Source organism: Melanostigma gelatinosum (assembly GCF_949748355.1).
Source record: "Melanostigma gelatinosum genome assembly, chromosome: 3".
In the NCBI taxonomy this organism is placed as follows: domain Eukaryota; kingdom Metazoa; phylum Chordata; class Actinopteri; order Perciformes; family Zoarcidae; genus Melanostigma; species Melanostigma gelatinosum.
The window spans coordinates 19,664,403-19,688,565 of NC_136636.1; the positions used below are offsets into that span (position 1 = coordinate 19,664,403).

The 24,163-nt window shown below is 42.4% G+C and overlaps 1 protein-coding gene across 1 annotated transcript; it reads right to left on the reverse strand.

Moving 5' to 3' along the window:
* Window positions 1–9,692: 9,692 nt before the first annotated feature.
* inka2 (inka box actin regulator 2) lies at window positions 9,693–21,744 on the reverse strand (the record flags this gene model as incomplete). The annotated part of the gene is made up of 2 exons (XM_079297238.1): window positions 9,693–11,349; window positions 21,673–21,744. 2 exons carry the CDS (start codon window positions 21,742–21,744, stop codon window positions 10,105–10,107), a joined length of 1,317 nt encoding a protein of 438 aa, XP_079153364.1. The 3' UTR covers window positions 9,693–10,104.
* Between the last annotated feature and the right edge of the window lie 2,419 nt (window positions 21,745–24,163).

Here is a 24,163-nt window from a genome sequence, read left to right on the forward strand (position 1 = left end):
ACCAATAGCCTCAAAATAAATGAGTCCAGCATTACCCAAAGTAATCTCAACACCTAACTAAAATGATGGTGGGCAATTCTGTCCCTTGCAGCCGGTCCGGTCTGCTCATCCAAGTGGACTGGCTCCAGGTCATCCTCAGGATGGTCCATGACGACTGGGATCCTCTCCTTCCCGATTGTAGCCACATTGTGGAGCACTGCACATGCTACAGCGATGTCACATGCCCTGTCTGGTGCCACCCGCAGACATGTGAATCTGGCCTTCAGTTGGCCGAAGGTCATTTCAATCCGGGCTCTCGTTCGAGCAAGAGCCCCGTTGAAACGGGCTTGAGGGCCTGGTGCTGGCTCTGCATAGGGTCATGAGGTAGGGCTTGCAGGCATAACCCCTGCCTCCAATTAGGAGTCCATCGTCGTGACCTATATAATATGTACAATGTTGGATCACCTCTACATAAAATAAGCAATTTCTGAATGACATGAGATTTGCTATACCTTGCTCGAAGCTGTGGCACAGTGTAGACTTTCGGAATATTCTGGAGTCGTGGACGGAGCCCGGCCACTTGGCCTCAACATGTGTTATGAGGCAGGTGGAGTCACAGATAATCAATGATGAATTGTGGTCAAGTCATGGGTATTGTACAGTACATGGGTAGCTTACAGCAGGCAATTGCAAGGTCCATGACCCCTATTGTCAGACATTTGATTGTTTTTATACCATTGTAATTTAAGGAAAACTGCCATAAGTACCTGCACATTAATGCTGTGAAAGCCTTTTCGGTTGACAAAATCTGCCTTGTTTGCGCCAGAGGGCGATTTGATGGGGATCTGCGTGCAGTCCACTGCGCCAATGATGTTGGAGAAACTCTGCATAATGATAAGCTCTGTAATGAATAGTGATAGGAATGCATTTTCATTAAATGGTGAAATATTGAATAACTCAATTACCTGCAATTCCATAAAAGCCCTCTTTGATTGAATTCACTCGGCTATGGCCAGGGAATGCAATGAACACATCCATAAGTTTCTTCAGCGCCAAATAAACTTTACAAACAGCACGGCATGCAGCGGCTTTCCCGATGTTCTCCGCATCGCCGACACTGTACAAAAATGTAACACTCGCAAAAAAGCGCAAGGCTGTGCATCCAGTCTGTGAGACAGTCGATGCTCGGCTGCGGCGTGTGGTGTTCGCAATGTATGGCTCGAGAAGGTCTTGTAAATAAATGATTCCTTGTCGGTAGAATCTATAGCGCTCGTATAGGAAGTCATGATGTGATAATGGATCTTGGCGATGTCGAAGAACTCTCTCCCTATAAAACGCGACTCTAACTAATATCGCTCCTTCATCAATGGGATCTCTGAGGAAGGGCGCTGCCATTTTTTTTCCGGGAGGACTGTCAAGCTTATCCAGCTACCTTCAGTTAGCCTGCGCTAGAGCAGGTTCAAGCTTGTGGATGTGTTGCTATGGTGATTTTGCCAAACTTGCTTCGTGGAACCGAAAAGCCTGACTTATGTAATCTTAACCTGAAAATGATCCGGCTAACTCGGTTAGCCACGTATGAGGAACGGGGCCCTGGTGTGCAGTAGAAGGTGATATTGTTTATCGGTCTTAGGGAAGTAAAATATCACTACAGTCTTGCACATTGTTTATTTGCATTCTTATTTTTCTGCAATACTTGCCACATCAGACATTCATGGTCTTGTCACACACAATACTAAGAGTCACCACCACTTTAAATTCTTATGAGAAATAAGATACTACAAAATGAAAGACTCTAAGAAGAAGAAGAAAACATGTATGATGTACATCTCCACTGCGCCTGTAAAGCTATGTTAGTGCCCTCATTGAATTATGCTGAAAAAGTGCTGACCCTTGGAGTACTGTGCAAGGACAATAAATCCTACCATGACCTTTTTCAAATTAATAATTGTCTGCCGCACCCTGCTGCTGTATATCACGTAGAGTTCTGGGTTTAGATTTATCCATAGATGGTATATTTCTTGCAGTTATGTGAATGAACAGTTTTGTTGGGCCACACACGGTCATGAGGCCCATCGATCTATCGGTTCGTCTATCTGTCCGTTATCACATGCGAGTTTCCTGTGAAAAGCAAACTCCAAGAGACCTTGCAGCACTCTGCTTCAGCCTGGAAATACATTAAATTTAGCAGTCAACTACAGCCATCCCTCCCACTGTATACATTTCTCATTTAAAAAAGAAAGTCTCTTGGCATTGAGCCATGCGTGGAGGAAAATGTGTGGAGACGGCAGGGACAGACGGGTTAGCTGGGTTTGGTCAAATGTCAGATGGATCAGTTTTTCGATTGGTGTCTTTATAAGTCTGCTTTTTAGTAAGTGTAACGCTTTGATTCAACCGGTCTTTAATCTCTGTAACCTGCGCAGCTCTTTTGGCCTCTGCCCAGGGCCTTCAGATGTAAATGAGCTATTTGGTACGATATATGTATTGTCCTTTGCTACATAAACAACAAATAAATAAGGAAATACGTTTGTGAGAAAATGGTTAAAGAACAAATTCTGAAAACCCTCATATTTAAAAAAAGATGTCCCAATGTCGGATGTAAATGTCAGTTAATGACTTATGTTGAGTAACACGATGCAGCGTTTAACTATCTGTGTGTGTGAGTCAGAACTGGAGATTTGTGTTTAATCTGGATTAATGATGACGAAGGGCCCCCATTGGCCCGCAGTTTATGATTTAATGAAAGTGAGGAAGAGGCAGGCCCCCTGGGGTGATGTGTGCGTGAAGGAATGAAGGAAGAAATGAATAGAGCAAGGGGTGGAGGATGGCGTGTGTGTGTGTGTGTGTGTGTGTAGTCCGTCCATTGGTTTTTAAGACGGTGTGAGTGCAAACAGCCACTTCATGAGAGCAACACCCTGCAGAGATAAGACCGGCTGAGTACAAGGCTCAATTATTTACCGTTTGAAAGGTTTAAGAGAATTGGAGGGGATTTGTGGAGCTTCATGAAAATTGATGCTTTTCTTGTTGAGAGGGTGGCGAAGTTGAAACGGGGTTGCTGAGCCATTATCAGGTGTCACCTCTAATTGGAGTGTTGGTCATGTCAGTGGCGGCAGAGTCTTCTGCCATTGGGTAGCAGGAAACCAGCTCCTGTTTAATGATGACGAACGATCTGACGCTGATGGAGAGGGGAAACAAAGCCCCATGCTGCGGCTCTGCAGGCACTCTGAGCTGAAGCTGCTGCGATGAGATGATCTCCTAAATGATCGCAGACAGCGAATGGAACCGTCACTTAACGATGTGTTGTGATGTTATCGCTGTGGGAGGCAGCAGGCGTCATGCTGCTTGTGCCGACAGAAATGGAATGAACAGAAACAAATTAGTCGCCGTCTTTTCCTGCGTTGTCACTGCAGCTAATATTCATTTTAGATGGTAGCTGTGTTTTTGTCTTACAAGCATAATAGATTAGTCATTTAGTCCAGTCAACAGACAAAGACCTACATATATTCAATTTACAAATCAAATCCTTACATTTGAGAAGTTATAGTTAATCATTTTAACTCTAGAATTATATCTCTGCAAAGACGCTTGTAATTATTGGTTTGATTTTTTTTTTTTACTCCAAGATCCATCATTGATCATGATGAAGTTCTAACTTCTAAATAGGTTTTGATGTTTTATGTAATACCAACATGCACATTTAATAAACATTTTTTTTGCTTGAGAATCATTATTATTCTTTAAACTGCACCAATCTACATAGTTCAAAATGTGGGAACAACAACTATACCATTGCTGTGTAGATGATTGCAACAGTCGATAGCACTGTTGCCTCACAGTTTGCACGTTCTCTTCTGTGTGGAGTTTGCACGTTCTCCTCTTGTCGGCGTTGGTTTTCTCCAGGTTCCTCCATCAATCCAAAGACATGCAGATTAGGTTGACTGTCGACTGAATTGCCCGTAGGTGTAAATGTGAATGATTGTCTCTGTCGCTGCTGTCAGCTGGGAGCATGACCCTCTAAGGATAGGCGGTTACGAATAATGGATGGATGGACAGCTGAATGATGCTAACAGTTTAGCCTGGCAGAGTGATCGTTCAAAAAAGGGTCTCTGAATGCTCAAACGTCTTGGGTGGCGCTAAGCACAGGATGTAGCGATTGTGCCATTGCAAAATAGATAGTGGGAGGGGAGGAGAATGGCGGCAGAAATGGGCGAGCAATGGCCTGCTTCTACCTACAGTCTACATCTGGTAAGTCAGACTAGATGTACTGTAATTGGGGCTGTCCTTGGCTAAAGAAATCCTTAGTCGACCTAGACTATATGTTTTCGTAAACTAATTAATTAGTTTATTAAATCGACAGATCTGAAAAACTCTCCGCAAAGAATCACAAGAAATCCCCACTTTAAATCGTATGTTTAGCAGAGGTGGGCTCATACAGTTCTTGGAAATAAGTCATTCAGCATGAAAAGAGCATAAAAAACGACAGACATCGTAGTCGACGCAGGAAAAAAATGACAGACTAGTCGACTAAGAGGGGGCAGCCCGGGCTGTAATATATAACGGCTCATGTTGGAGTTGTCCAGGTCTTTCTGGTGATTATTAAAGTGGAACAAATTAGACTGTAGAAGCTGATTCTGTATTTTTACTATTAACCTACCACCTGAAATTAGCTTTAATGGGGACACTACTTCACCTTCAACCAGCATTACGTAATGGCTGAAACTAATGATTCTTTTAATTTGTATTAATATGTCAGTGTTTTTTTGATTAATAAAATGTAGTAGTAGTCAAAATAGAAAGTGTGAAAAGTGCATGTCAAAATTTCTTATATAAAATCTTTGTATTGCCTGCTTTGTCTGACCACCAGTGCAAACAGACAATGAAACAGAGAAAAGCAAGAAATCCTCACATTTGACAAGCAGCAATCAGTGGTTGTCATTATGATTAGATCAACATTTTACCAATTATTTTACTGTTTATCCACTAAACAATTCATTTTGCAACTGTTTCAGCTCTAGAATGAACCCCAACTGCAAACCATCAACGTTTCTGACTTCACCCCCCAAGAAGATTACATGGTCGGGACACAGCAGGAGTCAGACAGCCGACAGCCCTGAAACAACAGCACTTCTGCCAGTCTGTGGTAGAGTTAGAGCAACGTCAGACTGCATTTGAGCAAATGCACGTTAAATTCCTCAGATTCACAGAAGACTGGCAGACAGGAAGGAGATCAAAGCGTGGAAACATTCCTGTGTATTAGGTTCACCTGTCGGAGCACCTAAATACATCAGTCATAGCTTCAGAGGAGGGTGGTCTGCAGGGAGCTTCACGTTGCAGTCTGACCAAAAAAACAATTGCTGCTGTTTGAAACATTCAGCTCGGCTGGGATCCATCTTGAAACCTGTTCTAATGACGATATGTTTCACTTCTATAGAGTAGACTAACAGTGTAAATGTGCACAATACTTGTGTGGTATGTAGCCTAACTCTTGATATCAGTGTTGACACTAGCGTGGATCTCAGTTATGTGTGTCATTAACGCATCAACAAGTTCATATGCGTACTTATGCGAGAGGATATCAAAATCAACATCTGCACAAACAGCTGCTGCTATCTGTTTTTTTTTAATGTTTTTGCAAATCCTGATTAATTTACAAATTTAAATACATCTTGTTCATATACTCCCTCATATCTTACATTCATTTTACCGGTGTACACATTGAACATGTTAAACTGCACATGCAAAAGGAGCATATGTTCATGCGATGAACCTTCTTTGAAGCGTCATTAATGCATTTCTGGTGTAAAGCCGTCCACCTTTCACCTCATTACCAATGAAGTTTCATGTCTGTGAAGTTCCACTTTGCATGCATTAGTCGAACAAGAGAGTGTGAGATTTATCTTTTACGACACGCATTTTACACGCAAAGAGGCCAGATGTTAAATCCCAAATAATTTGCCCTGGATTTAACTCTTGCGTTTATCTCTCTGCCAAATCTGTCTCTGCTTTGTGGCTTTAAAACGTAGTCTCTCATTTCCAAAAGTGAGGGTGTTTACGTGCTACTACAAATGACCTATACCTTTGCTGGCTTTAGCATGTGAGAGTGTGAATATGTGTGTGTGTGTGTGTGTGTGTGAAGAGGTCTCATGTTTCCTGTGGGAACTCCTTGCAGAAAGCCGCGCTGGGGGACGATTCTGGACTGTTAGTTGCTGACGATTATAAAAAGTGAAACGTGAGCGCATTCCTGAGGGCCAAGCTATAGAGCTGTGTGGCTGCACAGCTGACGGCTTATTGAAAGATGAGCGCTTAGCAGGAAATTAGCCGACTGTGGGATCCAAAGGGGACGCAACAGCACACATGCCCCGACATAAATGCATACACTGCATTCCGTATTCACCGCCCCCAACTAAAGATGATCCCCTTTTTATGTGATCATCACACGTTCCATCAATTTGTTCAGGCAATAAGTCACAGTTGACTGCTGATTGGTTAACATGACCAGGTCTTTGTGTTCAGTCCTGGTTTGAATCTGGGCTCTGCACAGTGACTTGTAACTGTGCTGCACTCAGGCATTGCGTGCTCCAGATTTGGGGTGGGAGTGTTCTGAGGCTGCGAGAGAGCGACAGCTGACTAGCTGGGACCAGAGAGGAGGAGGAGGGGAGGGAGGAGGAGGAGGAGGAGGTGGTGGTCAGACAGCAGTCAGCGTCCACTGCTGGGATCCCGGGGGAAACTGAGCCAGAAGAGAAGGGACTACAGTTGCAGCTGTTATTCCTCCCCCCCCCCCCCCCCCCCGACACACACAGATCTTGAATGCTCACTGACCTGTTCGTGGAGTGTTCTGTAAAGTTGTAAAGTGTTCCTGTGAGATGGTGTTAAAGCTGGGAGAATAGTGATCTGAACACATTTGGCAGCAGATGAACAGCATTTTACTGTGGGGAAAATGTTACACTTACACTTAATGTAGGTTTCCTAATATGAAGTTATAGTTCTGGCTTTTCACTCTCGCATTTGGGCTGCTATTTCTTCCACTATACATCAACATGGTTATTGTTGTTTTGAGTAATTGATGAATTATACAGTCTTTAATGAAAATATCCTCTAATTGGCTGTTTAGTTGGAACTAGTCAATTTACTAATTGATTAATTCATTCATGAGTCTCAGTTAAAAAGAGTGATGTCACAGTAACACCAGTTTCTACAAACCCTGCAAAGTGTAACAGGGAAGGCATTGTTTTGAGCGCATCTTTATTTTTGGCCTCAATATTCATTTATTTGCATTTTTTGACACTTTCAGACACTTGACACAAAAAGAAAGAAAAGCCTGTTCTGTCCAATGAACAACCGTACAGTAAAATGAAGTAGTTTGCAAACTAGTCATGAGTCAAGAGAGGTATTTTGTTTACAATTAAATAAAGCAGATTAGCAGAATATGGAAAAATACATAAACGATGAAGTTGTTATTTCTATTCATTGAATGAATGGATTAATTGCTTCAGCTCTAAGAGAGCCACAGAATATCATGCTATGGAGTTAATTCTACATTGTAGAGCAGATGTGTTTTACTCTGCAGTAGGTATTGCTTGCTTTTCTTGGGCGAAGTGCTCGGGGACAGAAAGATGAACTGATTGATGTGGTTTGATGTGTATCTCATAAAAAACATCCGAGGGATTGAGTGCCACGAAGAGCCGGTGATAAAACTGCAAGGCTGCAGAGTTCATGTTGCTCTTGTTTATTTATTGAAGACCCTGATGGAGTTGTTGTACAGATTTAGAATCAATTTAGAGCACCGTTGAGGCACAGGCGGTGAGTGACTTGCTGGCTTTGGCCTCAGTGAACCTGTTAGTCATGCAGCCGCACTTTACCGTCGAAAAAAATCAAGGCTGAAAGCAAGAGCTGGTGGCTAGAGTCTGATATTTTTACTTATTTATTCGTCTTTTCTTTTTTAAATCAATTTGACTTTTTTGGATGCTATTTTCGATTTCACGTTATGTCTTGAAATCAAAAAAGAAAAAATTCAACCTTGCTGTTTGTCTCACGCTTTGCTGGAAAGTATCAGCTCTGCACGAACACAACAGCAGTAACAGACTCACCATTTGACACACAAATCACAAGTCAAGACACAGAGTAACATTTCTTTCTGAAAACAGATTTAATTTACGAAGAGTCACTGACGGTTTTACAGTGCACATGACACAGAATCACTACTGAAGGTTCGCAGAACCCTGATGAAAAATATCAACAACAGTGCTGAAAATGACACGGAGACGACTGTAAATAGGAAGAAATAAATGTGACATTTACATACACATACTGTATGATGTGACATCTCAGACTGTGCCTCATCTTAGCACAACTTTCTCAGCAGGAACGTCTTTGTGTGTGTGTTGGACCGTCTGAATGTACAGTATGTATTGACCTGAATACTGAGACAACACCATATGGATCGACTCGCCAAGACACTCAAAAGACCTAAGGCCTAATCCCTGCTGGCTAAATTGATTGGTCTGGGATCCCATTTAAGAGTGAAATGAACAGTTTTTTAAAAAGAAATTTCACAATAGTAAGAAGTTAGAGTATCAGATTGTCCTTGCATAACAGTGGTCCTCAATAGAAACAATGGATTTTGAGTTTGAGCGGGCAGTGTCCTCTATTATCCTGAGGGAATCCTGATATTTATGTCAATTTGTGAAGGAAGCTGTAGTTTGTGTTTCCTTGTTATGATGCTGCTTGAAGTATAAAGAAACAAAACACTCAAACTGTTTATGATACAAGAGAATAAATATTGTAAGATGAACTCATCAGTTTGTTGTTAAAATACATGCGTGGTGTTTATTGTAATGTTTGTGCGACTGTTGTATTTGTGCAGAATTATGAAAACCATGCGATTTGATTTTGCAGTAAATGTTTTTGCTGATGTTTGGATGATGATAAATATGTACAGTGTTCTGTACATTGATCCTGTCTGATAGAGATTACGGGTCTTTACCTCCACTTTCAACTGTCTCATCACTGTTACAGCTCTGTGATGTATTCATATATATATATATATATATATATATATATATATGTAACATCATCGTAATAATTCAGTTCATGCTCAAAGCTTTGGGATTGAACAAGCCAGTTTTGGATCTTATTCGAGGCTGTGGCGAACGAGCTTTACATAACGACCGGTACCAGATGGCAGTCAGTCAGCCAGTGCTCGTGGTTGGTTCTGCCATCTTTACCCCCTTGTCTCTCTGCGGACTGACAGTTGACCCAACATGTGCCATGTCTGCATGGCAGAGAAGAAAAACAAGCATTTCTAACATAACTACAAGCCAAACATTGCTGATCACTACTATGTGCAATCTCTGAACTAGACATGCACTGTAATGCTGTTGCGTCTTTCCAGGCAAGAAGAGATGAGGCAAGACTTCTCTGAACTGTGTTTGAAGCCCATTTAAATGCGGAAGTGTCTCATAGTTAACTCTTGTGTAACATTCATTCCCTGAGCAAGGTGAATGAGACGGGTTCAGTTAAACCTGAGTTTCCAAGGCGCCAAGGCCTGATGGAAACAAAAGTGAGCTTATGGCAGTGCGTTCAGTAACAGCTGTTTGAGGCATCGCTTATAAAAACGGTAACCATGCAATCCACCAGTTGGTGTTTCTATTCAAAGATGCAAAGAAGTGAGATATAGAGTCCTGCAGCAAAGCAGTGAAAAAGCCAGTGGATTATTTTATAAAGACCTGTAATGATGGCGACATTCTGAGAAAGATGTCCGTTTTTAAAGTACCGTCTTGTGGGACATCCAGAGAACCCTGTCATACACACACACACACACATAAGATGAAAGTTGAATAATACAAAACTTGTCTTCAAAAAATGTCTCGATCTAACTCCGTTTCAGACACTCTCCAGCACACACTCAGCCACCCAGATGCACACAACATACAGGGTTTAGGTTTTTAGGATTGTCAGACAAAATGTTGCCCTGATAATCTCGTTGTGGGTGTGAAGTTCATTGGTTCATTTTTGGAAGATAACTGTATCCAAGCCTCTCTTTCGTTCATTCATCCATTCAATCCCCCTCCAGCAAAGCCCAAATCCCACCAGCACCTGTCACTCGCTCGGTTTGCCCGAGACTCACTGTCAGACCCACACAGCTGTGTTGTAGTCAAACAAGGGTTGCATTTTCTCCAGACCAGTCTCTGGCTGTCTCCTGTCTAAATACATCCCAGCAAATGGCTGCTGGTGGACATGGGGGAAGTGGTGTTGGTGGTTCCTCTCTGCTACAGCTAGATGAGAACACGGCCTGCCTTTGCCCTGCTGTCCGTTTGCCCAGAAGGGCAGGTAGAAGCTGCCTTTTGAACTTTTGGGCGCCACTTTCTTTGGCCTTTTGAAGAGGTCTCGCTCTGGCAGCTCCGGAGCCATCCAGCCGGGCCTCTCCTTGAGCAGCTTGTCCCTGTCGGGTCGGACGCTGCGCAGGAACTTCTTGAAGATGTTTGTGGTTAACGAGAACTTCTTGCAGATTTCCTGCGAGCGGCTGAGGCGGAGAGGGTGAGCTGGGGTGTCCGGTCTGTCCGCCCCTCCGTCCGCCATCCTCTCCTCTCTTCTCTTCCTCATCTCCTTTTCTTCCTCCTCCTCCCTCTCCACCTCGGGCAGATCCAGCCAGTTGCCCACGAGGTCGGCGAAGACGTTGTCGCCCAGCACTAAGGGCTGACGGTTGCGGCTGCGACTCATGAGCGAAGAAGTCCAGTCACTGGCGTCATCTGTGCTGTCCTGGGAGTAGTCACTGTCCAATGAGGGGCCTTCTCTGGAGAGGCTGTACAGGATCCCAGACAGGTCCACTGCCTGAGCACGACGGGGAGCCTGTGGCTGAGCGTAGGTTTCCGGTGGAAGGTTTCCCACCATTGGTCCGTAGAAATCCACCTGCGGAGCGGAGTACCCTGACCACCTCTTGGGTATAGACTCAAGGTCATTCTCGCTTCTCACGCTTCGTGCGCTTCTTCCACTACCCTCGCTCTCACTCTCAAGGCTGGATGCTGAAGAAGACGAGGTTCCCAAGCTGCTTCTGTTTCGATACAAGGTCCTGTCATCTCGGCTGAAGGCGTTTCTGCTCTCCAGAGACGGCCTTGGACTCTGTGTTGGGCTCGGGCTGGGCTCATCGGGCATGGTCTGGCTAAAGCAGGACCCGTGATCCTTGAATGAGGTGGAAGCCGCTGTAGCTGATGCTTCAAGAGGAGCTGGATGTGGGAGTCCTCGGTTAATGGGCCGACCTGAAATGTCGAGGTTTTCTATTGCTGTCTGAACCTGAAGGAGCTTGAGTTCCTGGAGGGCTCCCATCATTGAATTCATCTGAGCGTGGAGGCCATCTCCGGCTTCTTTCATACACAGCTGCAGGGAGACAAAGAGATATAGAGATGATGAGAGACAAAAAATGTAAAATGTCCAACATAGTTTAACAGCTGAAGACCTTGTAGAGGTCGTCTATTCATTCCTTTGACTCCTCAGCCTCCTTCAGGACACATATCATCCATCAAAGACAGATTTCTTCACTGTCCCCCCCCTCTTGTCCATCGTTTATCTCAGCAGCTGCACAAATCCAATTACATACCATCAACTGGCAGTGTCAAAAGCATTAAATTCATGTCTTCATGAATGAAAATCACAACTACAGCCCTGCTGCTTGTCTCTGTGTCAGTTAGACTCTTCTCTTGTGTGTTTCAGGCTGTGCACCTTGTTTAATTATGGGTCATGTGACCTAGTTTTGGACGACAGGCCAGGACGATATGGCCTTAGCACGAGACAGTATCCAACCCATGACAGCTGTAAAACAGACTAGCTTTCCATTTTTCCCTCAATGGTGTACTCTTTTCTATCTCCATTTCCCATCCACTTACTTTAATCCATATTTGCTCTTTGCTCCCGGCTCTTTGTCTTCACTCTTACTTCCTTCTGTGCAGCACTAATACACTCTGCGTTTATCCTCCTCCTCTCTTTCTGCTCTCCTCTATTTAAGAGCCTGTGTCATGTGATCCTGGACCAACCGTCTTCTCCTGAAGAATGCCCAGAGGCAGCATCCTGACCTGTGTCTTTACTTGTAGTCTTGAATCATTTGACCCAGACCTTTGAATCATTCTCTTGATCTAACAACAGGTTTATCTTCTTCTAAGAACATGCTCACATTGGCAAACAAAGCAACTGATGGAAGAGTAAATCCGCCGGGAGCCCTCCTTTCTTTAAATATATAAAACGTCTGTGGGAAGATGAGAGGAAGCATGCAAGGAATTTAGAAAAATGTGCCAGAGTCTGTGGGAAAAGGTTGGTTCCAAACACCTACTGTAGACAACTGTGATCAACACTTCTTTTCCCTGTAAACCAACTCGTTGTCAGGATCTTTCGGTTAAACCGCAACAACATAGATAACCTTCAACGAAACACAAAGCAGTCCTATATCATAAGAACGAAAAGCTATTTTATATTACTTAAAAAACACGAATTTGCAGGAGTCATTCTACAAGAAAAAATATTATAAATCTATAGAATTGAAACCCACACCTTACCTTCTATAAACTGTCACAAAGCAGGAGGTATAGATATCCCTGTCTGTCTCTCTGTTGTTAGTCTGCACCTCTACCAGCCTGTCACTGTCTCTCACCTTTCAAACGGATCTGTCTGACGGCCCCTATATGTATCTCTCTCCAATCGGGGGACACCGCTGGACATGGCAGCCAATCAGCATTGCCCGTCTAGACTGTAATCCCCAAACGGTGGGGGGGGGGGGGGGGGGGGGGGGGTCACTCAGACGGAAACAGACCGACAATGAGAGGAGTGAGAGGGGGAGACTGCGAGGAACGGTGAGAGTCAGCCGGATGAGGATGGAAGGGGGAGAAGGGGGGTTGTGTGTGTGTGATGGGGAAGGATCCCTCGCCATATGTTTAGATGTCAAAGAGAAAACTGTTGATGGATTTAATTATGAATGACACCATAAGAATACATGAGGGGGGAGGGAGGGGGGGGTGTAACATCACCCGGCTGTGATACTTAATCTTGAGGGAGCAGTCGACCCCCAGGGTGGGAAAAGTCGCAGCGTAGGACAACTGGCAGTACGGGATCATAAACAAAGCAACTTATAAGCACTGTGAGAGAAGGAACTGTTGCAGAATGATGCTTTTCTGGGAAAACAGACATCTGTAATTGATGAATAAAAATTCTTGGGTTTCATTTAGAGTAAAAAACTAAAATCCAGCCATGAGAAAATGTGCAATATTGTTGTAAGCCTCCTAATATGTTTGAAATATATATATGCTATGGTGAAATGGTGACTTTTCTTGGGGGATGGCTTTGTCAGTTAGTCAGTTAGTTGGCCTGTCCACCGCTCTGGTCCACCCGTGAAGTTGACCTTTCTGTTTTTTGGTGAAAGACCATTTGTCCCCTTGAGAATGAATGATTACCACTTTAGTACTCAAGCGCAACATTCAGGTTGAATGTTTATTTTGTCCAACAATGTTGGTTTGTGAACAAACCTGCAAAACGAATGACATGCACATCAGCTTTGCTTGTGTGAAGTACTAATTAGCAAATGTTAGCATGCCTACACGCTAAACTAAGATAGACGTACACTGAGGTCCAAATCAGTGACAACCTCACAGAGCAGCTAGCAAGGCTGTTGACTCTTAGCCCTCTAAAATTGATTTACAATATTTGACTTCGCAAAACGTTTTAGAACAGTGACACTTATATGTATTATATTAATACTAAGTGTTAATTATATAATTATTTTATAAATCATTAGACTATTATGCTGAGTATTTCATTGATTATTATCATTTAATTTATGAAAGAGTGGTCTAAAACCAAAAGAATTATACAACACAGAGAAAAGCTCGTACTAAAGGCATTTGTCCTTGATAAATTACTTAATTGCTCATCAGAATTGGTGTCAATTAATGTTCTGTCAATCGATACTCGCATGGTCTGTACGTTGACACTTATCCAATACCCTGCACCATTAACATTAAACCTCTGGGTTAAAACGCTCTGCTCATCATAACATGGCTGAATAGGTACCCGGGGGCGTTAACAGCCTCTGAGATCAGATAATAAGCCTATCAATGCACATGCTGGGAACAAAAGCCTCTGAGCTTCCTGGTGCATCGCTAAATTAGGCAGCGAAGGTACATGTAATTAGCACAATCGGGTTGTCTCTTGTCTTTGTGCCTTCCACATATGGCTGACTTCAGTAGCTGTAATTGGCTGCGTCAGGCTGGTAGAAAGCACATAATTACGGTTTACTTTCCTCCACATCAAAGGTCAACAAGTCTGAAGACAAGATGACGTGGGGAATTATGTATTGTCGTCTTCAGAGGCAGAGATCGGGGCTTCAGTGAAGTTCATGCAGGGATCAGATGAGGGATTATCACCCTCTGAGCTGCTGGTGAAATCTGGACCACTTAAATGCATTAAATCTGTTTTTTGAAATATTATCTGCAGTCTAAAAGGGCCTCACCTGTTTGCACTCGCTAACCAAAAACATCTTAATTTTACACTCACATGCAACGTTCCCATTGTGCTCCAAAACGCAGGCGTATCCCCTTGGTTATTTAAAACACACTGAGTTGTTTTCTGTCATTTCTATTTTAAGGCTTCATTAATAATTCATATTGTGCCCTGCGGAACCAACAGAAGAACAGTCGTAGACTAAACCTTATTATTCCACCTTTACCACACCAACTAACTCCAGGCACTCCAGCGCTGCCATTTCAAGGCTGAACTTTGTGGACAAATACGTCTTTTGAACCTTCATTCTGCCGTCTGCTCGGGAAATGAGAAAGTGACTTGAAAATAGGGTCCCGCAGCGGTTTCTAGTCGAAACACGGATGTTGAATTCTTGAGACGTGTCACTTTTGCAATGTGTGAATCAGCTCAGGACCTCATTAGGACAAAGACACAGAGGATGCAGACCTGACGGGACCTACACGAGCACCTTGAGGTCTTACCCAGAATAAAAAGGAGATGAGAAAAAACGTCCGTCTAATCTATCATTAAATAAGAGAACTGGGGTGAAATTGGGGCTGCAGGACATTTCTGTACTGCCCAGAAACACTGGCATCAATTACCCAGTCTTGTTGAGTTTAGTTAAATCTTCTTTTTGAACTTAAGCCTCCAAACTACTTCAGCCATTTAATCTATCAAGCGTGTATTTCTAAAGATCATTTTTTTTTAAAGCAAACCGAGTGGAAGCCTGCTGAATGAATGAAAGAAAGACTGACTGCATGTCCAGATTCTCCCCCTACGTCCCCCCCACTACGTCTTCTTTGGCTGCAGCGATGCCAGCCAGCCAGACATAATTGGCAATTAAAGGCTGAATGCTTCAAAGTGTAAAAACAATGGCTGGCAGTCTTGAATCAATTTTGAACGGAGGCTTATTAAGAAGTTCTGCCCATTTTTATCTAAAAAAGGAAATTGATAGGTGATTCTTTAATTTATGTTCTCACGTCAAGGGTCCATACCGCGGAGACGCTTTCATAAACCATTCAATGTGCATGCGAGTGAATTAAATAGCACAAAGTATAAATAAATGAATGCTCCTCCTGTGCTGTCTGCTGAGATCGAGCTCTCTGCCTTCATTGCAGCCCTTGATATTACCTCCTTCAGTTGTGAAGAGAAAAAAATAAATTTGCTGTGCAAACACACTGAGCTCCCACATCCGAACATGTCCAAACACGCCTCGCTTGAATGAAGTCAGTGTCTTTTATAAGGCATGCATGTGTGTGCTTGTATGTTGTGTTCACTGGTATACGTTAACTGTATTGTCAGATGAGAAATAAACACGCAAACCAGAACTCAAAAATAAATCGGCGCTCTATTGTGGCAGTGAAATACGGGCTCGTCACTGTTGTTGTTTATCTGTTATTGGCTGTTGGGGGAGGAAAATAGTGAGGCCAAGGTTATCAGACCCAAAAGGTCTTCCTGTTTAGGAGGAGCTGGCCAGCAGCTCGTGTACTCCACCCTCCCTCCACCTCCACCCCTAATTCAAAATGAATGGTGGGCTGTGTGGGTCAAGGACAGGAATGGTGTCTCTGTCCGGGGACACATAGAGGGTCTCTGTGACTGAGCTGCCGGACACGCTACGGGCCGCTGTGGACAGCCCCGAGGTTGCGATCAAGAGGGCAATAAAGCTGCGGAGCATTCACTGAAATACATAAACTACTGTGCACATGGCAATGAATGCCTCTTTGACGAAATAGGTTACATGGTGACTCTGTTTGGTCCAAATGTCCTCCGGGTCATGTTCAGGAGAGGAAGAAGTGTGAATAATGTTCGACAAAAGAATACGGGTCACAAATACATCTTGTAAGATGTCATGACAAATCGGTTGTTAAGTATAGACATCCATATATTTCATCTGCATGTGATGCTTGTTATATTTAATATGGGTAAATGGGATTCGTTTGGTGGCGCTTACAGTCTACATTAAAAATATCAGCAACAACTCTTTTCAGAAACAGTGTGGTGGGTACTCTGGAGACTGTTCTCCCAAGAAAAGTGACAGCACCTGTTGTCTGTGCAAATGCCGACATATACTGTCTTTGTGGAACACACAAAGCCCCTTTAGTGGCTGTGTGCATCACTGTATGTCAACAAAATGTCAGACACATGTCGGTGATCTTGCAATATTGAAAATATAGTTTTCTGATCCCAAGTCTCAATTTTGTCCCTTATGTTAGCCAATTAGTTATTTGAACCAAAAGCGCTGTCTTTTCCTTACTGTAACAGTGAAGGCCCAAACCTTCACCACCGTTCTAAACATACTGGGATTGAGTTTCCTTCTTACTCATCAATGCCTAAATCTAACCAAACCTTAAGGGTCAGGGTTAACAAAGTCATTTTTGTCAAGAATGCTGATATAGGTCATTTTTAAAAGCAAGGGTTGGATAGTCTTTAGACCTCGCTGTGAACAGTTTTCATTGAAACCATGGGAACACTATTTCTGGAAAGAGATGATGCTCATGCATTTGTTTAAGAATATAACTTCAACTCTGAGCACCATATATTCACCTCCTGTTATATTAGGGTAGCATCAACAATCTCAGAGATGGATATCCTAAAAGCTTGGCAAATAAAACCCAAACTGTTAGCAAGAGGTAAGAGGACATGGAGAATTAGGTGAACTGTCCCTTTTTTTTAAAAAGGATTCTATTCAAACCAAATTCATCATTCCTTCTCTGACCTGATAGCCTTTTCAGAGACGGGAGGGGGTTTAATAACTTGTATCCTGCTACAGCTCATTTAGGACATCACAGAAACGATGGTGCTTGATGATGATTAGGGTCTGTGTCATCATCTTTGGCAGTCAGAAGATATTTGGAAAAAATCTGGGACTCAAATCGGTCTTCCTGGCTGAAAATCCTCACTGGAAGCAATAATTGTTAGATATATCTTTGATGGTGCAGCCGTTGACGTCAGCACCTTGTATGTGGGCAGTGAAAGTGCAACTCTCCAGCCCACAGTTTGTAGAGACTCCAGATCCGGCCCCCTCTTAGTCCAACATCAAAAGCTTTCATGATGAGTGGCGTTGTTATAATGCAGTCTTTAAAGCTCATTGAGTCAAGTGAGTTATTGGTAGTGAATAGGCCTCCATAGGTTTGAATGCATTTTGTTATCAAACGCATACTTATGTGTCAGTTGTTCAGTGTGGAATAAAGAGCATTTTGGAATTGTTGAAGTTTGTACTATATGCAGGTGCTTTGTTATAAACTGGGAGTAAATGGGCCTCTTTAAAAAAGCTGCACTCATTAATATTGTTTGAATTAAAAATGGGTCAAAGAAATATGGTTTATTGATGAACCCACAGAGAATTAACACCCAAATCTGCAATTTCCCTTCTCTCTACAGAGCGTTTTATCATCTTTTCATCTCACCGTTTTGGTTTTACAGCATGTAATGTTACTGTCTAGTCAGGCAGCTGATTTTTAGAAAGAAAACACCTGTTATTAACCCACTCTACTATCTGCTGTATGTGTCAATATGCATCTGTATGATGACATTTTCGCCACAACAACTTTATACGGTGATTATTTTTCAATATTCTGTTTTAAACTTGTTCTTCTGCCCCCAAGTGGTCCAAAATCAATCAATGCTACTTTGAAACGTTCTACAACACATCTTCCATTTTAGTAGCAGAACAATTTAAAGAAAAATCAGACAAATTGCTTTGCCCAGACAAAGCAATAACCTGAGACAAAATGTCATTTGAAGGCCCCAAAGACAGAAGAACATGAGAGGGCACAATATTGCCCTAAACATCAGTCAGAGCAATACCCATGAGAATAAATCCACTTTCATTTCTTCAAAAACACAGTGATGAAGCAGGTTATGTGCGCACGGTCTCACAATGATAAACAGGCTTCGTAAAAGCCATCTCAAACACAATGATCACCCATGCAAAACCCCGCAGCTGCCACTTAGAGCTAGGCCAATTTTAGCTGAGGGGAAGGAAGGGCAGGTTGGAGTGCAGAAGCCACGGGGGAGCCACCAAACAAACGGGCTTAAAGTTACACCACTACGCTTCTTTGTTTTGTGTGCAGTTCTCTGATCCCACACCCTAAAGGTAACAAAGAACGTTGCAACTTTGAGGCACGCAAGCTTTCCAGACTACACTGTGTGCTATTTCTTGTTCTCAGATTTCATGACCTCATCCTTGCTGGCTTTGGTGTTGAATTCCAAGCTGACAGTTATGTTTTTGAAATGTGCCTCAGGTGTGAGAGAGACACAGGAGCATGATGCATATTAAATCAGTTTCAGCAGTGATGACACCAAAAGGTTTGACTTATGCTTTAGTGTCTGAAATGCAGGTGTGAACCCGGCATTTAGACAAGATGACTCAAAGACATGTCGGCATTTGTATCCTCGACTTTAAGCAGGCAGGAAGGGCTTATGGTTTTTTTTTTGTGTTGCGAATAATGAGTCATGCATGAGCTTAAGAATATTTCATTGTTAGCATTATATCCTCAGGATTTCTATGGAGCCTTGCAGTGCTTTTTATAGGAACAAATGGGAGCTAACAGCCTGTTGACAAACTCTGTTTTCAGTTGTTACGAAGACGAAGAAACGATGATACACTTGAACCGACTTAAAAACTGATCTGTCAGCTTTGAGCTTCAGCATCACTGGCATGTGGGATGTGGTCAGCAGTAAGAACAAATTGCCCCAGACCTTGTCAGGTCAAGGGTCAAATGCTCAAGCGTGACCTGACACTACCCCACACAGACTGCCCCCCCCCAGACTCCTAACACAGTGTTCGTATGACACTCTTCTTCTTTTAGAGATAAAGGGTTTCAGGGAGAACTCTCTTCACAGTTGTACGTTACGTGACTTTCACACAGACTTTGAATGCCTTGCTTCCATTTCAAGACTGCTCCAGATACTGTAAACTAAACTACAAGGTGAACATTTAACGGACTATACGAGCGTTTTCTTTTTTTATGTTCCAGTTCCTTATTTACATCATGAGTACTTCACAAAGTTGGTAACCTTTTTGTAAAATGCATGCTGTACAGTTTTAGGTCTTAGGATGTATTTTGCACCAGTTCCTGGCAGCCATTAGTGTCCAAGAGTTCCCATTTTCATAAATCAATTAGCAGACTCTTGAAACCTGACTCCAGACCTTTGAATCTCTGCCCACAATGTTTCAAATAGGTTTATTATTGTGCTTATTTATGGCTCCCGTTTTGAAGATGGGTTTAAGAATGACGACATCATTTTTTTGTGAACTCAGTCTGACCATCAAGCTCGTTGAAACTTGCCTTAATCGTGCAGTTAATTCACTGAAACATCACGTTTGCATTAATTATTATCAAAGTTATCGTGGCATGGTTACTGTAGTGCTGTCAAATTCTGCTTCAATTCAGAAGAGTTATCAAGATGACGTATCCTTGACTAAATGAACTGAGACTTGATATTGAGTGTGATGGATTACACACTTAAAGCACATTTCAACAGTCTAACTGATTTCATAGAGATGAATGGAACTTAATGGCTTCCTGAAACTGAAAATGTCTTAAACACAGCAGCTCGGTCTCAAAGAAATGGTTGTGATTCAAGGTGTATGTGCCTTGTAGTAAATAAACTACGAAAAATCCAAAACAACTACACCACAGTCTATCACAAGTGATACTGAAGAACCACTCGACTCTGGTGGGCACTGGATGAAAATCCGTCACAGTGGAAAGAAAAGTGACAACCTTGGCATGGACACCCCTCGCTTCTCTGAACAACAGATTGCATCCCACATGGTCCTTTGCAGGGGGATCCTGCCTCGGCTTTTTAACCGGCATCTGCTCTCTGTTGTCCTGTTTGATCCGCGGCATGGCGCGACACTTTTTCCATTATGTTACCAAACTGCGATATGGCAGCTATAACACAGCGTGGCCTCCTGGCATCAACGTCTACACCCCTAAAATCTCAAGTGCCACTTCACAGACGTGTGGCTAATTTGGAGAAGCGAATTCACAGAAGTCGCAGTCGTGTTGCAAAAACACGCAGCCATGCGAGGCTTTTCTGTGGGCCAGTGGCTGGATTGAAGGGGGAAAACAAATCTGTGTCTGCTTTGAAGATGATTCCAAATGAAATCGGTGCCAGTTAAGGCTCCTTTGAAAATGGGTCTACAGTGTGTCACGGCCAAATGATTTGGGTGTGAGGGTGCAGCTTCCATATTTTGCTTTCAAATTTCAAGGACAGGGGTAAGAGATAGCACTCCAAATGTGCCACCATCAAACACATTTGTTTATTATAGGGCAGGAGATGTGAGCATATTAAATAAGTCTATTTAGGGCATTATAATGTGACTGCCAATTTCCCTCCCTTCTGAAAGAAAGACTTCACAGGATTCCCAGCAGCTGACTATTATTTTCTCCATCGGTTAATCTGTTGTTTATTTCGAGATTCATCAATAATTTGTTCTGTGTTAAAAATGTCTGTTTCCCAGAGTTCAAGGTGAGATCTTCAAATATCTTGTTTCGTTCAATCAACAGTCCAAAATCCAAAGATATTCAGTTTAAATTGATAATAAAAGCACCAAATCATCACATTTAAAGAGCCAGAACCACCAAACTCTTGGCATTTCTGCTTTAAAGTTAAACAATGATTATTTTATCAAAACAGTTGTTGGATGATGCTGTCGATCCATTAATCGACTATTCCCTAATCAACCCAGCTCCAGTCCATTGCAACAGGATTAAATATACTATGAATCTTAAAACTATTTATTTTAGGATCCATCTGACTAAGTCTTCCTTGAGAGAAGAGGAGAAACTATCGTGTGCTCTTAGGCTGAAAACATCTGTCCCAGATGCGTGGACAGGGAGGAGGAGGAGGAGGAGGAGGAGGAGATGTACACATGCCTCTGGTGCGCTCAAAGCTTTAAACTTACACAGATTAATGCGATTAAAAAAACAAAAACCCGCATGCACCCCAAACTGAAGCTAAACAACTATATGAGCGATATCTGTCCAGACACATAATATGCAAAGAAAGCGCCACAAATCTTATATTATTTTGAATATGTTTGTAATGAGGAATTCATTTATATTTTCTGTTGGCGCCAAGTTGCACATAACAAAATGCTACATGTGCAATATGAACATTGTAAAGTAGAACCACATCCGTCAGTGCTGATTGCAATAGTAGAAGTACAGTAAATAGAACGGAACATACCAGTTCTTGCTTTAGTCGCCTCAGACACGCGTCCATGTTTTTGCATTCTGGTTTGGAGAGCTGTTGTTCCATTTTGTTAAATGCAAGAATTTCAGAAGAAAAGCTTCGCCAGTCGCCGCACGAGCATGACTATGAGAGCTTCCTGCTGGGCAGAGGAATTAAAACAACGCTCTTGCGAAGAGCAGAAAACAATCTGCAATTGGAGATGCGCAAATCCTGCTGAGGAATGCGCGCACGGCTCGTGACTCGAATCCTACAATTAAAAAAACAAAAAAACACAACTACTGATGACCAAAATGCGTTTACTCCCAAAATGTTAATGAGGTCCTTCTTGTGGCTGCATCCAGAGACTCGGTCCGTGTGTGTGTCTCGGTGGCCGCTGCTTGGCTACTGTCAGCCTGCTGTGTGCGTGTGTGTGTGTGTGTGTGTGTGTGTGTGTGTGTGTGTGTTGCTCAGCACGTTTTTTTTCCCCCTCTGCTATTTCCCCATTGAAGATTAGAGCTTACGTTGCCCATCCAATTTCCTCCAATGAGTGAGCTTCTCAGGACGGACTGAATCTCATTCAAACTGATCCGTTGTTATTTAAGGACGAGTCGATTTGTCCACTGCAGCTTCTAATGATTTCGCAGACATATGAGACTAAAACATCTGGAAATATTTGAATCAAGGTTGAAAGAATTGATCATGGGGCAACTGAAAGAGCAACAAAAAAGTAAACATCTCTATCCCATAATGCTCCCCGACCAATAGAATAGATTCTGCAGCCACTGTTACAGCTCATTGGACTGAAGGAGGAAGTTTTAAGGAGGATGTGAGTAAAAGAAACCATATGTGTCATGAAACGGGCCATAGGGCCAGTTTCCTGGCCAGTTTCCTGACCACCTTCACTGCGGTCGGAGAGGAAACACCTGAGCCACAGGCCGTTGTTGCGTGGCCCGGATATCATGCTTTATTTGCAAGGGAAGGAAGAGTTGCATATACAAGGAACCCAGCTGGAAGTTGTTTGTCAATTCCTCCATCACAATATAGATTTGACGTTTATGAAAGCACATGAAGTAAACATGCATCTCATCCAATCTGAAGATGTCAAGGGAACTATATGAGGTCTCTTTTACCTTGAAATGATTGTGTTGCTGACAAGAAAAGGAAGGACAGACGTTTCGGGGAAACTACTTTAATAATCAAAAACAACTACAACATTTACATTAAGGAAAATGTAATGTATTCTATTTTGTCCTTTTTGTGACTTCAAAGAAAAGCTAATTTTGACAAGCAATGGCCGAGCACTGATTGTAATCTTGCTTCGTTCTTTGATAGGATCGCTTCAGATTGGATTGGACTATTTCACTCAAAGTTATTTTATGCCTGCTTATGTTTGAACAACAGTTATGATTTGAGGACTTTGTCTTCTTTAGAAAAACTGAAAATCTGTTACGATATTAATCAAATGCTCAAACAAATTCAAAGGATACCCAGATAGTGCAAAAAATAGATGAGGGGGGCTGCATGTAATGCATCTTATACTTGATCAAATCCAAATCTGTTAGGCTGCATGTTCCTCCTTGTCCAGCTAAGATGTTTGCTGACATTCTTCTGTCATCTGGACGTTTTCATGTCAGGCCTGATGTTTGTGATCATCAGAGAGAGAATTAGATTCAACTCAGATTCCAAAAAGCAACGAAACAGGGAAAATGAAGAAAATCATCTCGGCATAACTTAGCTTCTGATAGAGGGGAAGAGACTTGCATGTTTTATTCAGTTATAATTTACTGTCATGTCAGCACTTTGACAATTTAAAGAGTTCTCTGCTGTGTTCATCTGATTTCTAACTCTTTCTGTTTGTTCAGTGTCATTTTGACTGCAGTTTCTTTTTGTGGTTGTTTTATCAATACAATCAAAGAGAAAAGCTTTTTTTTACAGTGAGTGATACTTTTAATGTCTTATTTGTAGATATAAAATCAGACCACTAGAGTGTGAAGACGCTGTACTTCTTCATCAGTCGGGAGTGAGATGACGACACCTGGGTCTAATTTAATTAACGTTCAGCGAGCAGCTTTGTGATTCGGAACAATTTCGTCCCAAATGTGACCTCCAACCTGCAGCTGCTTCTCCTGCATGTGTCCACGTCCTCCCAGCTGTCAGTGTCGCACCCTCGGATTAGGAAGTGTCTCCTCGGATCAGTCAGCACTGAAACACACAGTCAGTAAATGGAGCAGCAACAACTGTTTAACTCTGCTGACTTGTGTGTGTGTGTGTGTGTGTGTGTATATATATATATATATATATATATATATATATATATATATATATATATATATATATATATATAGTACACTGTTGATCATCCTTTAAGGGACTCACTGAGTGTTACGGCTTGTTTTTGGTTTTCTAAACTTTTTTTTTTGTTGTGGCCCAAAATGAATCAAACTTCCAAGAAAAGACAAAACACAAATGGACTTGCAATGAAACCACCATAGATGTCATTCTGACT